Source organism: Panthera leo, chromosome B3, assembly GCF_018350215.1.
Source record: "Panthera leo isolate Ple1 chromosome B3, P.leo_Ple1_pat1.1, whole genome shotgun sequence".
Taxonomy (NCBI): Eukaryota; Metazoa; Chordata; class Mammalia; order Carnivora; family Felidae; genus Panthera; species Panthera leo.
Window position 1 is genome coordinate 143,331,707 of NC_056684.1, and position 14,545 is coordinate 143,346,251.

At 45.0% G+C, this 14,545-nt stretch overlaps 1 protein-coding gene across 12 annotated transcripts in view; it reads left to right on the forward strand.

Moving 5' to 3' along the window:
* The window catches only part of WDR20 (WD repeat domain 20), a 97,302-nt gene that overhangs the window by 18,694 nt on the left and 64,063 nt on the right, over positions 1-14,545 (forward strand). For 7 of the 12 annotated variants that reach the window (XR_006204076.1, XR_006204079.1, XM_042944315.1 and 4 more), the window contains exon 1: positions 12,585-12,899. The exons of 1 other annotated variant lie outside the window; for it this stretch is intronic. Coding sequence is in view for 7 of the 11 variants with exons in the window: in XM_042944315.1 (XP_042800249.1) it covers positions 12,651-12,899 (249 nt within the window). In the remaining 4 variants the exon portion in view is untranslated. Of the gene's footprint in view, positions 1-12,583; positions 12,900-14,545 lie in introns of those variants that run through there. 4 more of the 12 variants (XR_006204078.1, XR_006204077.1, XM_042944317.1 and 1 more) reach the window with 1 other exon arrangement.

Sequence of the window (14,545 nt, forward strand, 5' to 3'; positions counted from 1 at the left end):
CGGTTCTGGCAGCCAGGGGTCTGGAGTGACGGTGTCCACAGGGCCATGCTCTGAAACTTCCTGTCTTTTCCTGCTTCTGGCGGTGTGCTGGCAACTCTGGGTGTTCCCTGGCTTGCAGCAGCAGCACTTTTGTCACCACCTGTGTCACCTGGTGTCCCCTCCCCCCAACCAGGAGTCTTGTGTGTCCTTTTCCTTCCTTTTTTTTTTTTTTTTTAATTTTATTTGAGAGAGACAGAGACAGCGAAAGTGGTGCAGGGGCAGAGAGAGAGGGGGAGACAGAGAATCCCAAGGAGGCTCCGTGCTATCAGTGCAGAGCCCGATGTGGGGCTTGAACTCACCAAACTGTGGGATCATGACCTAAGCCAAAACCAAGAGTTGGATGCTTAACTGACTGAGCCACCCAGGTACCCCTATCTTTTTCCTCCTCCTCCTTTTTTTTTTTTTTTTAACATTTTAATTTATTTTTGAGACCGAGAGAGACAGAGTGTGAATGGGGGAGGGGCAGAGAGAAGGAGACACAGAATCCGAAGCAGGCTCTGGGCTCTAAGCAAGCTGTCAGCATAGAGCCTGATGTGGGGCTTGAACTCACAAGCTGTGAGATCATGACCTGAGCCAAAGTCGGACGCTTAACTGACCGAGCCACCCAGGTGCCTCTCTTTTTCCTTCTTATTAGGATATCAGTCATAATGGATTCAGGGCCTACCTTAAAAACATCATCTTAATTTAAATACATTTGCAATGATGGTATTTCAAAATAAGATCATATTTAACAGAACCAGGGTTAGAACATTAACATATCCTTGTGTGTGTGTTGGGGGGGGGGGGGTGGTCACAAGCCAATAGCAGCATTGAACTGTTTTCCTCTTTATTCACTGTGAAGACTGAAGTTTATAGTAGGAGTCCATGGATTGTTTTGATGAAGTGTCTTATCAAAACCTAAAAGTTCATATATAAAATATGGCAGGTATATGCATTTGGGTTGAGGAATGGGGTTCAAAGCTTTCATGGGTTTTTGTAGTGGGTCTGTTATCCCCTAAAAACTTAAAGAATTGTTTATGAAGACCAAAAAAATAGTATTACATTAAGTCCATTTGGAAAAATTTATAGGTCTATTAGCTTTGTTAGAATGTGGATAATCATGGAGGTCATCCAAATTTAGCAACTTTTGATTACCATATATATGGTATATATATGGTGTATATGGTGTATTGCTGTTTAAAAAGAGATTTTATATATACTTTGTCTTTTGAGCCTTTACATGTCATGTATAGAACACCATAATTTCCAGCACAATACATTCTGGGAAGTTACTCTCCAAAATTAAAAAGTGAGTCCTATAGTCAGTTCTCAAACTCTGGGCTTAACAAAACCCTATAGGTACAGGAGCCCCCCTTATCCACGGGAGATACATTCTAAGACCCTCAGTGCATGCCTGAAACCACAGAGAGTACTGAACCCTACATATACTGTTTTTTTCCTATACATACATACCTATGATAAGGCTTAATTATTACAAATCAGGCACAGTGAGAGATTAACAATGACAAAACAGAGCACTATAATGAAATAGTACTGTAATAAAACATGTGAAACTGGTCTCTCTCAAAATACCTTATGTATTGCACTCATCCTTCCTCTTTCGGGTGAGATGTGAGGAGATAAAATCCCCATGTGATGAGATGAAGTGAGGTTAATAACGTAGGCATTGTGATGTAGCATGAGGCCGCTACTGACCTTCCGACAACAGTCAGGAGGAGGCTCATGTGCTGTGGAACCCCAGTTAACCATGGGTAACTGAAACTCTGGAGGCAGAACCATGGGTACCACTGTATATGGAAGTGTTAACTTCTCACAAATGAACTCCCACGTACTCTTTCCATGTCAGTATGTATGGCCTTATGCATTTTTTTTTTTAACAACTGCAATGTACAGAATTTCCATAATTTATCTAATTCTTTATTGATGAGTATTTAGGCAATTTCCAATTTTTCACTATTAAGCGGAACAATGCTTCATGCAAATCCTTGTGTACATAAACTTTGTACATTTGTGAGGATAGATTCCTAAGAATTGGAGTCGTTAAGTCAATGGAACTACAATACATATTTGACAGTCATTCATAAACTGCCCTCCAAATATCAATTTACATTCCTGTCAATCCTTCTTAATACTTCTATAAACACCAAAAACTGTGGCGATACTATCAATTTTATACTGATAATTGCTATTTTCCAACGTGATAGTAAAAAGTTTTAATTTGTGTATCTTTCGTAAGAAAAGTTAAGCATCCCGGAGTGGGGAAGTTCTTTCTAGGCAGGACAGGAAACTCAGAAGTCAGAAATAAAAAGCCCGAAAAATGCAACTTTTGTGAGCTGCTTGCTAGGCCCTTTGTCTGTTTTTTTCCACTGGGTTAGGTTTCCTTTCTAACTGATTTAAAGAAGTATTTTCAAGTTTAGGGATTTTGTGCACTTGCCATATGTGTTACAAATCTTTTTTCCAAGTCTGTTGTCTTTTTGAATGGTATTTTGTACCATGCAAATTACAGAATAAAAATATCCTTCGGCTTATTTGTTTGGGGCTATGTCTAGAAAAGCCTTCCCTATTTCAAGATCACAAATATACTTATTCAAGTAGCTTCTTTTTAGATTCTTATGGTTAATTCTTTTATATTTAAATCTTTGATCCATCTGGAGTTTATTTTGGAATAAGGAGAGAAGTAGGAACCTCGATTTCTTTAATTACAAACGGCTAGTTGGTTGTTCCAATACCTTTTATTAAATTAACCCTGTCATCTTTACCGTATGCCCGTTCTTATCGGGGTCGAATTCCGTACTCCATTACACTGCATTCGTGTTTTCGCTAAGGAGGCTTTAGAATACATTTTAATATTTGGGAGGCAAGTCCTCCCCCAATATTACTTTTTTTCCCCCTGAATTTCCAATGATTCTCAATATCTTATTCTGCCAAATGAAATTTAGAATAGTTTTGACTGGTTCTAAAGGAAATTCTGTTTAGATTTGGACTGCATTCAATTTGCACATTAATTCCGAAAGAGCTGGCATTTTTACAGTGTTGTGTCTTCTCACCCAAAAACAAGGTGTTTCATTTAATTATTTTAGTTTCTTTACAGGTTTTGTAGGATTTTTTCAAGTAGTTTCTGAAAACTTTCTAAGTATATTCAGAGACACTGTGCAACCCGACCCCAGGGGGCACCGTCCACACTGCTGTCAGTGAGACTAAAGACCCCCAGTTGTCTGTATGATGGGTACGAGCAACTGTAAGGTTAGTCCTGTATTTTAGAGTGTCATTGTGAGTGACAGGAGTTTTGTCATATTTAACAATGATGAGTTTAAATAGAACTTTTGGTATATCTAAATTTGTTACTATTGTCACATGACAAAGTTTGCATATTAATTTTATAACCTGCTACCCTGTTACACTTATTGTTTAATAAGAGATTTTCAGTTGATCCTCTTAGGTTTTCCAATATATAGTCCTAGATAAATTATGGTAATTTCACTTTGAACTTTTTCCTAGTGCACTGGCTAGCACATTCAGCACAATAATAATGGAATCATGAGGAGAACTCATGTCATGTCTTTTGGCTTTAAGTCCAATGCTCTTTTCTGGGTTCATATTCTATCCACTAAACAGTCCTGAGCACCAATGACCTTTCATGATCTTTTCTTACCCCAACAAGCAGATCTAGAGCTGCAATATTCAGTTGATAATTCTTATGCAAAATTCTCCAGCAAATTCAATATTCTAGCCTACTAAATTGAAACGTGACTCTTAAAGATTATTCTCCAAGAATACGTTTTGGTTTGGGGGGGATGGGGGGCTTTGCAGAGAAGAAAACAGACTGAGCTAGGGCTAAGGCGGTGACTGAAAAATGCGCCTGCTCAATAGGTATTTACTTGAAAGCGAAATACATAAAGTAAGCAAGGGGCTGAACTACCCCCTGCCCCACCCCCAATAGGAACTAGAAGCAGAACTATCTGGAAGTACAAGTGACGTGACCCTAAAGCAAAGTTTCACCTCAGGGCTAAGGTATGAGAAAAAGCACGAACGGGCATGTTTTCAAGTATGTGAACTGCGATCATGTGTAGCTAACAATCTAGTGAGATGAGACAGCCATGTAACAAATGTCATCATAAAGTTAAGTATTAACGTGAGTGCTAAAAGTTAGAGAATGTTTCTCAAAGGTGACTCGTTCACTTGGCAACTACGTAGAATACCTCTTGAATGCCAGTACCCAACCTAGAAACAAAATGCTGAACGAAAAGAAGGGATCCCTGTTCTCAGAGAGCTTAAAGTCCACCGGCAGAGGCGGATGTGACTTAAATACACAAGACTCGCAAAGGAAATAACAAAGCTGAGAAGATACGCGGTGACATAGCCCAGAGCTGGGGTGTCAGCCAAAGCCCTTCTGAGAAAGCAGCCTTCCAGCTGGACTCTGAGGGATACCCAGGCAGAGTACAGGGCCCGGCAGGCAGAGGCAATCCGCTGGGTAAGGCCTAAAGGACGAGGCAGCAGTCTGGGCCTTCTGACGCGCACAGGTGAAAGGGACTGTGCAAAGGCACAGAAGCGCAGGCGCGACAGGTATGAGGAACCACAAGTGCCGCACCTCGGTTAGGGAACATGCGGAAACAGAAACGCCAGGAAGAGAAAGAGAAAACCCCACAAAGATATCAGCAAGGAGGAAGAGGAGAAATCTAGAACTTCAACTCAGTACATGCTGAGCATCTGCTATGTGGCTCATGATACAATAGGGGATTCTTCCAGTTCCAAAGAGTAAAGACTGGGTCCTCCTGTTAGTAACTCTGTCTAGCTGGGTTCGTAACAGAAACATTCTTCTTTGAAGATAATCTTTCAGAGAACACTCCCTACCCCATCCTAGACTAGATCTTTTCAGTATCGTAAACTGTATTTCTACTTTCCCAAATAGTAACTACTAGAGTGGAATCTGAATTGTTAACAAACGCATCTTCCTTTCTGTCACAGGCCCCCAACTGCTACGTCACTGAAACCTGTGACTAGAATCACTCAGCTTTACTGGGTCCGTCTCAACAGTCCCAAAATGTCGACAAGAGGTCTCCAGGGGGGTGACCGAGAAGTACATCCTAATCATGTATAAGCGGCATGTTAATTTTTTCTCTTTACACAGAGTACACCAACTTCTTTTTTTGCCCCAAACCTCCTTTTCTCTCTTTCCTGCTTAAGGTTCTCAGAAAAAGTCAGAAACTATAAATGAGGTTATTAAACTTGAATGTCCTTGCTCTAATCTCTAAAGAGATAAAATCCACCATGTTTACTGGGCTGCTTGGAAAGTCTGTAACTGAAGCTCTAACTGGAAAAGCTTCACAATGAAAAACAAAGCTCCACAAGCTCTAGCTACAAAAAGCGATGTCCTCATTTGGGTGCAGTGCTAAGAATACTCTAAGTAATAATCCCACTGGTTCTATGCCTGGGAGTAACAGAACGTCACAGCCTCCTGACAAACGACGCTTTCGTTTTCTTCCTATATTGCTTCTTTTGTCACTATGCTATAGAATTTCTTTTATTCCTACGGGATGGAACCCACTTTTGAGTCTTATCCCCAGGGTCTGAGACAATTAAAACCGCACACGTGGAGCCGTGTTTACGAGGGGATGGGAGACAGCTGTGCATCTTTTAAGGCTGGGGCTGGAGACGGGCGATAGAGGTGTTTCCCATCAGAGAAACACCACTGCCAAACTCTCAGGCACCACTGCCAAACAGACCCCCAGGCCCTCTTTGCTGCTACTGTTTTTGCTCAGCTTCACAGTTTACGCCGCACGGAAGGAGGCAGTGGAGCAGTGCAGTGGGAGAGCTTGTCCGGGAGACAGGGTAGGACACTGCTGGAGGGTGGCGTCCGGAGGAGATAAGAGGGACCGAGTACAAGAACATGTGGAGAAATTCGTTTGGGAAAGAGATACTTCTTCCTTTGATCCTTGAAGAGCAAGAATAGATTCAGATAGAGATAAAAATGCAGGTTGAACTTGGAAACTGAGGGAGGTTCATGCCTTATGGCAGAGCTTCTCAAACTTTCTGGGTATTCAGAACCCTAATAGCTCTGTTTATTAGATGTTCGAACAATCTAGAAGTATTTGTTTCTAGTGATGTAGCAGTTTGAAAAATAAAGTGGGCACTGTATAGTCTGTTCTGGTTTTAGTTTAACAGCACATACAATTCACCCGTTTATAAAGTGTATAAATCAGTGGTTTTTAGTATATTCAGGATTGTGCCGCTATCACCTCAGACAGTAGTGAAACACTGGGGAGCCTGGGTGGCTCAGTTGGTTAAGCATCTGACTTCGGCTCAGATCATGATCTCGTGGTTTGTGGGTTCAAGCCCTGCACCAGCTGTGTGGACAGCTCGTAGCCTGGAGTCTGCTCCGGATTCTGTGTTTCCCTCTCTCTCTGCCCCTTCCCTGCTCTCTCTCTCTCTCTCAAAAAACAAACATTAAAAAAAAAAGTAGAACATTTTCATCACCCCAAAAAGAAACCCCATACCCATTACTAGTCACTCTTTCTCCCTCACCCTCCCCTCCTCTAGGCAACCACTAACCCATTTTCTGTCTCTAGAGACATTTCATATAAATGGAATCATGGCTATGTCTGCCTTCTTTCGCTCGGCACACTTTTTCAAGGTTTGTCCATTTTACAGCATGCATCAGTATTTTATTCCTTCTTATGGCTGAATGCTTCGTTGCATAGGTATACCACATTTTGTTTATACGGTCATCAGTTAGTGGACATTTGCTTTTTGGCTATTATGGCTGATGCTTCAACAAATACTCATGTACAAGTTTTTGTGTGGACATGTTTTCACTTCTCTTGAGTATATACCTAAGAGTGGGATTGCTGGGTCATATGGTAAACTTTTGAGGAATGCCAGACTATTTTCTAAGGTGCCTGCACTGTTTTTACATTCCTACCAGCAGTATATGAGGCTTTGAATTTCTCCACATATTTACCGCTTTTTATTATGTGTCTTTTAAACTATCACAGTGGATGCAAAATGGGATCAGACTGTGGTTTCTATTTGCATTTCTGTTGAGTGATGTTGAGTATCTTTTCATGTTTATGAATGGCTTACTGGCCATTTGTATATCTTTGGAGAAATATTCAGGTCCTTTGTCCATTTTAAAATTAGATTATTTGCTCTCTGAATTGTAGGAAATCTATGTATACAAATACCTTATCAGATACATGATTTGCAAATATTTTCTCCCAGTTTGTGGGTTTTTTCTTTAAAAAAATTTTTTTTTAAATATTTATTTTTGAGAGAGAGAGGCAGAGCAGAAGTGGAGAAGGGGGCAGAGAGAAAGGGAGACAGGGAATCCGAAGAAGACTCCAGACTCTGAGCTGTCAGCACAGAGCTGGATGTGGGGCTCAAACTCATGAACTGTGAGATCATGACCTGAACCGAAGTTAGACACTTAACTGACTGAGCCACCCAGGTGCCCCTAGTTTTTCTAGTTTTGAGTTAAAAGAAAAAAAATACATGTTTGCTCCACTTGAATTGCTATTCTTCCCCTTTTAGTACAGTTTAGAAACTAGTATGTTGTTATTTTATTTATTTATTTATTTATTTTAATGTTGATTCATTTTTGAGAGACAGAGAGAGAGAGAGAGAGACAGAGCACAAACAGGGGTGGGGCAGAGAGAGTGAGACACAGAATCCAAAGCACGCTCCAGGCTCTGAGCTGTCAGCCCAGAGCCCAGTGTGGGGCTCGAACCCATGAACCGTGAGATCATGACCTGAGCTGAAATCAGACGCTTAACTGAATGAGCCACCCAGGCACTCCAGTATGTTGTTATTTTATTCCAAGATGTTTCTCTTATGAGACCTGAATTCAAATTTTATTTCTGCTAGCTACCTAGCTCTACGGTAGTAACTTGGACGAGTCATTTCATTACTCTCTCAGTTTTCATACTTGTAAGAAGAGGATAAATAGTACCTACTTTATAAGGTTATGCGTGAAAATGACAGCATGTATAAGTACTTAGCATAATGCCCAGACTCCCACAAAATGGGATTTGAAGACTTTAAAAGATCTTTGAAGAGCACTTTTATTTCAAGATATGTGTGAAATATTAAGTACTGTATTACTTCATGATGATTACTGAATAAAGAATAAGATGCTTTGTGCAAATCAATTTATATCAAATCATATCCTAATTTAGTAATCCTGACTGTGTGTCAGTTTTACCATTCTGCAAATCTGAGGCTTTAGAAAGTAAGCTGGCATGTGAAGGATACTATGTTAAGTGATGTTTTCCAAATTTGTCTTCAAGTCCCATAATGGTCTTACAAGAAAATACCGAGTCATAATGTAGTAAGAGAGTAAGTTCAACCAATAAGATAAATTGGAGATTGGTTACTTTACATGAGTCAGTAAAGGGTTAAATGTGGTTCCTAAAGACACCTGTGCATGCTTATTTCTTTTTATTTTTAAAAAAATTTTTTTTAATGTTTATTTATTTTTGAGACAGAGACCGAGCATGAACGGGGGGAGGGTCAGAGAGAGAGGGAGACACAGAATCTGAAGCAGGCTCCAGGCTCTGAGCTGTCAGCACAGAGCCCGACGCGGGGCTCGAACTCATGGACCGTGAGATCATGACCTGAGCCGAAGTCGGACGCCCAACCGACTGAGCCACCCAGGCGCCCCTGCTTATTTCTTTTTAAAGAGTCACTGCGGCAACCACTCATTCTCCTCAAAGTTTAATTTTTTAAAATGTTTATTTATTTTTGAGACAGCATAAGTGGGGGAGGGACAGAGAGAGGGGGAGACACAGAATCTGAAACAGGCTCCAGGCTCCGAGCTGTCAGCACAGAGCCCAACGCAGGGCTCGAACCCATGAAGAGTGAGATCGTGACCAGAAGTCGGACACTTAACTGACTGAGCCACCCAGGCGCCCCTTCTCATTCTCCTCAAAGTTTAAAAAACAAACATGCTTTTCAGAATTTTCATGGATTAAATCTCTGAATCTGAAAAACAATGACATATTGGACCTAAAGTGAATATTCTGTCTGTATTAAGTTGCATGCACCTGCGCACACACACAAAAGCCATGCTTTAAGACATCAACAAATACTCCTCCTCTTCCTCCACACCCACCGTACCTCCAGGTCTGTCCCAATGTTCACACTCACTGTCTTGGTGATGGGACCCAGGCTTTAAATACCACCTTTCAGCTAATGACTGCCAAATGCATGCCAGCAGCTCAGACTTGTCTCCACACTTGATTATTCAATTGCCTCCTAGACACTTCCCTCAAAGGCTTAGCAGACATACCCGACACGTCCAAAATTGAACTCCCGAGCTTCTGCTAGAAACCTGCTCCTCTACAGTCTTCTCGTTTCAGTTAATGGCATTTCCACTCTCCGGTTGCTTATGTTTACCTTGGAGTCATTCTGGACTCCTTCCATTTCTTCCACAGATCCCATCTGCTCTGTTGGGAAATCCTACTGGCTTTACCTTCAGAATCTATCTAGGATCCTCTAATCTCTCTGAATCTCAACTGCTATCATCCCTAGTCCAAGCTTCCACTGTCCTTGGCCTGGATTACTACAATTAGACTCCAAAGTGACCTCCCCCTTCCAGTCTTGCTTCCCTTGGTCTAAGCAAATGGATTTAAAAAAAAAAATTTTTTTTTTAACATTTATTTATTTTTGAGACAGAAAGAGACAGAGCATGAAGGGGGGAGGGGCAGAGAGAGAGAGGGAGACACAGAATCGGAAGCAGGCTCCAGGCTCTGAGCCATCAGCCCAGAGCCCGACGTGGGGCTCGAACTCACGGACCGCGAGATCGTGACCTGAGCTGAAGTCGGACACCCAACCGACTGAGCCACCCAGGCGCCCCTGGATTTTTTTTTTTTTTTTTTTTTAAGAGACAGTGAGAGCGAGCATGCACATGCTCAGAGAAGGGGCAGAGAGAGAGAGGGAGAATCCCAAGCAGACTCCGTGCTGTCAGCACAAAGCCTGACGTGGGCTTGAACTCACAAACCGTGAGATCATGACCTGAGCTGAAGTTGGACGACCAACCGACTGAGCCACCCAGGTGCCCCTGTGGCTTTTAGGCTTGGAAAGGCTTGACGATGAGACTTAACTAGTTCTTGAAGAACAGAGTATGAAGAAGAAAGGAAGGGCTTTCTAAGCAAGAGAGAGAGCTATGGGTGAAGGCAGAAGTTTGACTGCAGTGGGGGAATTAATGTAATACTAAAAATAGGCTATGAATTGCGTGGTGTATGGCTTAATATGGTTGGTGCAAGTCGCTGACACGAGAACATAACATCTAAAGCATTGTTTCAGGAAAATTTGGTAGCTGTTTACAAATGGAGAAAAGTTGAGAAAAATGTAAAACTGGGAAATCATTCATGAAGCCGTTATATAATAATTCCAGTTTGAGGAAATGCAAAGGGAACCGACAAAGTTTCGGGACGGAGGAATCCGAGGCACCAACCCATTCAGAAATGCCAGGCTTGAAAGTGAAAATGAGAAATGAACTTTATTTAGGTCAGGCCCACTTATATAAATCTGGGTGTTATTTATTGAATCCTTCAGCGTGTGTGGGGGCAACTACAAGAGGAAAAAAAATGCTAAGAATAGAGATTATCCAAAGGCTCTGAATGGGACAAAGGGGGACAGCCTATTATTACTGTGACAATAAAATATGTCACATAAAACCTTATCGAATAAAACCTTATAGCATAAAACCTTAATCGAATACCTGAGGCATACAGGTATTATGATTAACTGAGGTTAACTGTGGTTAATTGAAGGCTAATGAGATTTTTCTGGTCTTAATTTTTGCTTGCCGAGTTTCTTTTTTCCCCTCTAAAAAGTATGTCTTATTCCCCCTCAAAAACTAGGGAACACAGCTGAATTATTTTTAGAGGATTCAGGATGTCCCCATCCCTCAAGGTGATCATCATAAATACATATTTTTAATACAAAATCACAGTTATAGGAAATTGGGATAAATCCACGGTGACCACAGTGCTTATCCTGGTATTTAAAAGACTCTTGACATTTATTTGCCTTTCAGAGAAAGGCAGATAATATCAAAACAATTACAACCCAAACTTTCAGCTATTTTAGGGATCTCTTACTAAACAAGCAGGATTTTGCTCCAGTGGTTTTTTTTTTTTTTTTTTTTTTTTTGCCAACACGTACGAAGGACACAGGATGTTAGTGTCAAATCTATTACATCATGGCAGTTTCCACTGCCATCGCCTTGCGTTGTAACAGATGCTTGCGATTCAGGCTCCCTTACTGCAGAACGTCCCTTCATGCACTAATTTTGCGACCCTCCAGCTCTGATTTGAATTTAAAGAAACACTTCATTCTTGGTGTATCAAATGTTGGCTTCCGACCCCCCGGAATTCTCCCGGGAAGTTTCTGTCGCTTTAGAAACTTTCATATTCCAGCGCAACATGCCAAGAAACGCAGGTATACGGCAGCGACCGTGGAAGGCTCCCCACGTGTGCCTGCCCTCCCACATCCGGGCCTCGCACGGTGTGTGCACACAATCACGCCGAGGTCACAATCTCGCAGATCCCACTTGAGCCTTTCTTGTTTTCCTTTTTAATCAATGGTCTCTAACTTTCTTAAAAGCTCTTGCTAAGCTATCGAGCAAGTCAAGTGACTCCGGCTTCGATTCGGTCCCTGGCTCGGAAAGCCCCTGCCCGGCCCGGCCCTCCCCTCCCCCTGTTCTCTAAACACCCGCTGAAGACAAACTCCAGAAACAGAAGTGTCTATACAACCTCTTCTCCTTAAAATTAGCCAGTGCTCTCCACAGGCAGGTACCCAGATACCGGCCTTGCAAATACACCCGCGGCGCGTACGCCCGCCCAGGGCGCTCTCCCCCTGCCCGCCTAAAAGAAGGTGGGGAAGCTGGAAACCGAGCCACCGCGCTATCTTCTCGAAAACTGACTCCGGGAGGTGCACAGGGGAGTCCCGGGAGGTGCACAGGGGAGTCCCGGGGGCCGTGCGGGGGGCCGAGGGCAGGCCCTGGGGGAAGGGCCCCCCCCAGCCTCGGGGCGTCCCCGCACCCCCCCCTCCCCCGGCCAGAGAGTCGGGGCTCCCGCGCCTTGCTCCCGGCACCCCACGTGCGGAGCCCGCCTGGGGCGGCGGCCGCGGCGTCTCCCTCCCTCCGCTGTCCCGGGTCCCGGGTCCCCTCAGGGCATGGCCGGAGGCGGCTGAGGAGGTCGCCCCAGTTCACCTCGGCGCTCCCGGCCGCAGCCCCGCCGCGGCATCGGCTTACCGGCTCAGCCCCGGGGGGAGGCGGAGGGGGAGGCGGAGGCGGCGGCACGGCTAGCATGACCTCCAGTCCTAGCCTCCCTCACCTGCGCGACAGCGGAACCGGCCGGGGGCCTCGCCAGGGGGAGGGGCCTCCGGACGCCCAGGCGCGCCAAGCGCGCCAGGTGAGCACGCCTGCGCAGTCCGGCCGTAAACAAGCCCGCCCCTGCCCCTCGGCCGGCCTCCGCGGGGCCGGCTCGCGGGTGGGAGGGGCCAGGAGGAAGAGGCGGGGGAGGGGGGGGTAAAGAGCGAGAGCCCAGCACGGCGCCTGCGCGGTGGGCGTGATCCGGGCACTTAGGGCAGGATGAACGCTGCTTTCCAAGATGGCGACGGAGGGAGGAGGGAAGGAGATGAACGAGATTAAGACCCAATTCACCACTCGGGAAGGTCTGTACAAGCTGCTGCCGCACTCGGAGTACAGCCGGCCCAACCGGGTGCCCTTCAACTCGCAGGGATCCAACCCCGTCCGCGTCTCCTTCGTAAACCTCAACGACCAGTCTGGCAACGGCGACCGCCTCTGCTTCAATGTGGGCCGGGAGCTCTACTTCTATATCTACAAGGGGGTCCGCAAGGTACCGACCCGGGCGTCACCGGGGCCCGCCAGGGGCGTGGGCGGAGGCCAGGAGCAGGGCGGTGACAGCGGGGCCCAGGGTGACCGATAGGGGTGGCGGTCGCTCTTACTTTTGAGTGGGCCGGTAACTCCACTGGGGTGCTCCTGAGGAAGGGGGATTCACGAATAAGGAAGGTGGTGTTTCAGAGGGGTGGAGGCGGCGGAAAGGGGCCGTGGGGCACGGGGTTCCGCCTGGGAGGCCCCAGAAGGGGACAGTTGCTTTCTCTCTGGCAGGGTCCGTCAGGCTCTGACACTGCCAGGGAGCGGGCCTGCGAGTCCCCGGAAGAGGTGGGGTGGCCGTCTTGTCTGCTTAGACTGCCTCGCCTCCCGGGAGTTGTGTGTCTCGCTCTGGGCTAGAGAATGGGGGCGCGGGGCGGCTGGGGAAGGTCTGGAAGGCGGAATCCGGGCGGCAGCGGAGGGCTTGAGACTAGGTCGGAAAGGACCTGCTCGGCACTAAGGGCTACTCCACCTGCTACCGACCGCACTGACACTTCCTAGGAGCCTCTGCTGGTGTTCAGACTCTTTCCGAAAACATCAGAAGGAGGACGGCTGTCACTTTCTCCGCCGGGGCGCCTTCTCCCGAGAGATTGTTAAAGAGGGTCATCTTGGCCCTTATGGTACGGGAAAGACTGAGTACTACAGTTGGGAGGTCGAAATGAGGTTTTCATCAACCAGGATGGTTCATGGGTGTTCTGTGTGAGCGTGCCCAGATTGTTCTTGTCCAGCAAGTCAGACTATGTCCCAAAGAGGGAGGGATATGCCTTAAAAGCTACTTTACAAGAATCACTTTTTTTCTTGACGGGCGACTTCACATTAATTTTGTGAAGCATGTAATCATCCTTTAAAAAGATCTCTTCAAAAGGAGCAACTTTATTAGAGCCTTTCCTTTATTGGCTGTGTTCTCACTGAGAACTGCTTACCTTTGAGATTTGTGGTCTTTGACTTGGCTTTTGGGAGAATAAGGACACTGATGCGTCCCGCAGCACGTAGGCATGGATAAAGGTGATAACAGATTAATTTTTAAGTGTTTGGTTAGCGTGAAAGCAAATCGTACACACTGAAGAGTGGACGTTCTCTAAGATGTAATGTATCCAGAAGCAGTAAGTTTGCTTGGTTTCTCAAGACCTAGGGAAAGGAGGGTGGTGTCCTGTTGTAGCCAGTTTTCTCATTTGGTCAGGGTGCATCTTTTTGGTTAGCGTTTGTGATGTGTTCTCCTGTGTTTGAGGTTTGGTATTGCTGAAGGTAAATCGCTTGACTTCATTTTTTCTCTTTTGGAATTGAGAAAGCGTCAAGTAGTTAGTAGTCTAGGAGCTAAACTTTTAGGCTCGCTCTCAACTTTTTTGCTGACTTGTTGGATGACCTTGGATGAGTTCTTTAACTTCTATCCGCACCTCTTTAAAAAGAGAACATGGCAGTACTCACATTGTAATTTATACTATAACCGTAATGAACTTTAAAGCCTGAAACCCTCAGCAGGTGTAAAATATAGTTAAAATGAGCATTAAGAGTAATGTCAGGGGCACCTGGGTGGCTCAGTTGGTTGAGTGTCTGACTTGAGCTCAGGTCATGATCTCATGGTTCATGAGTTTGAGCCGCACGTCGGGCCAG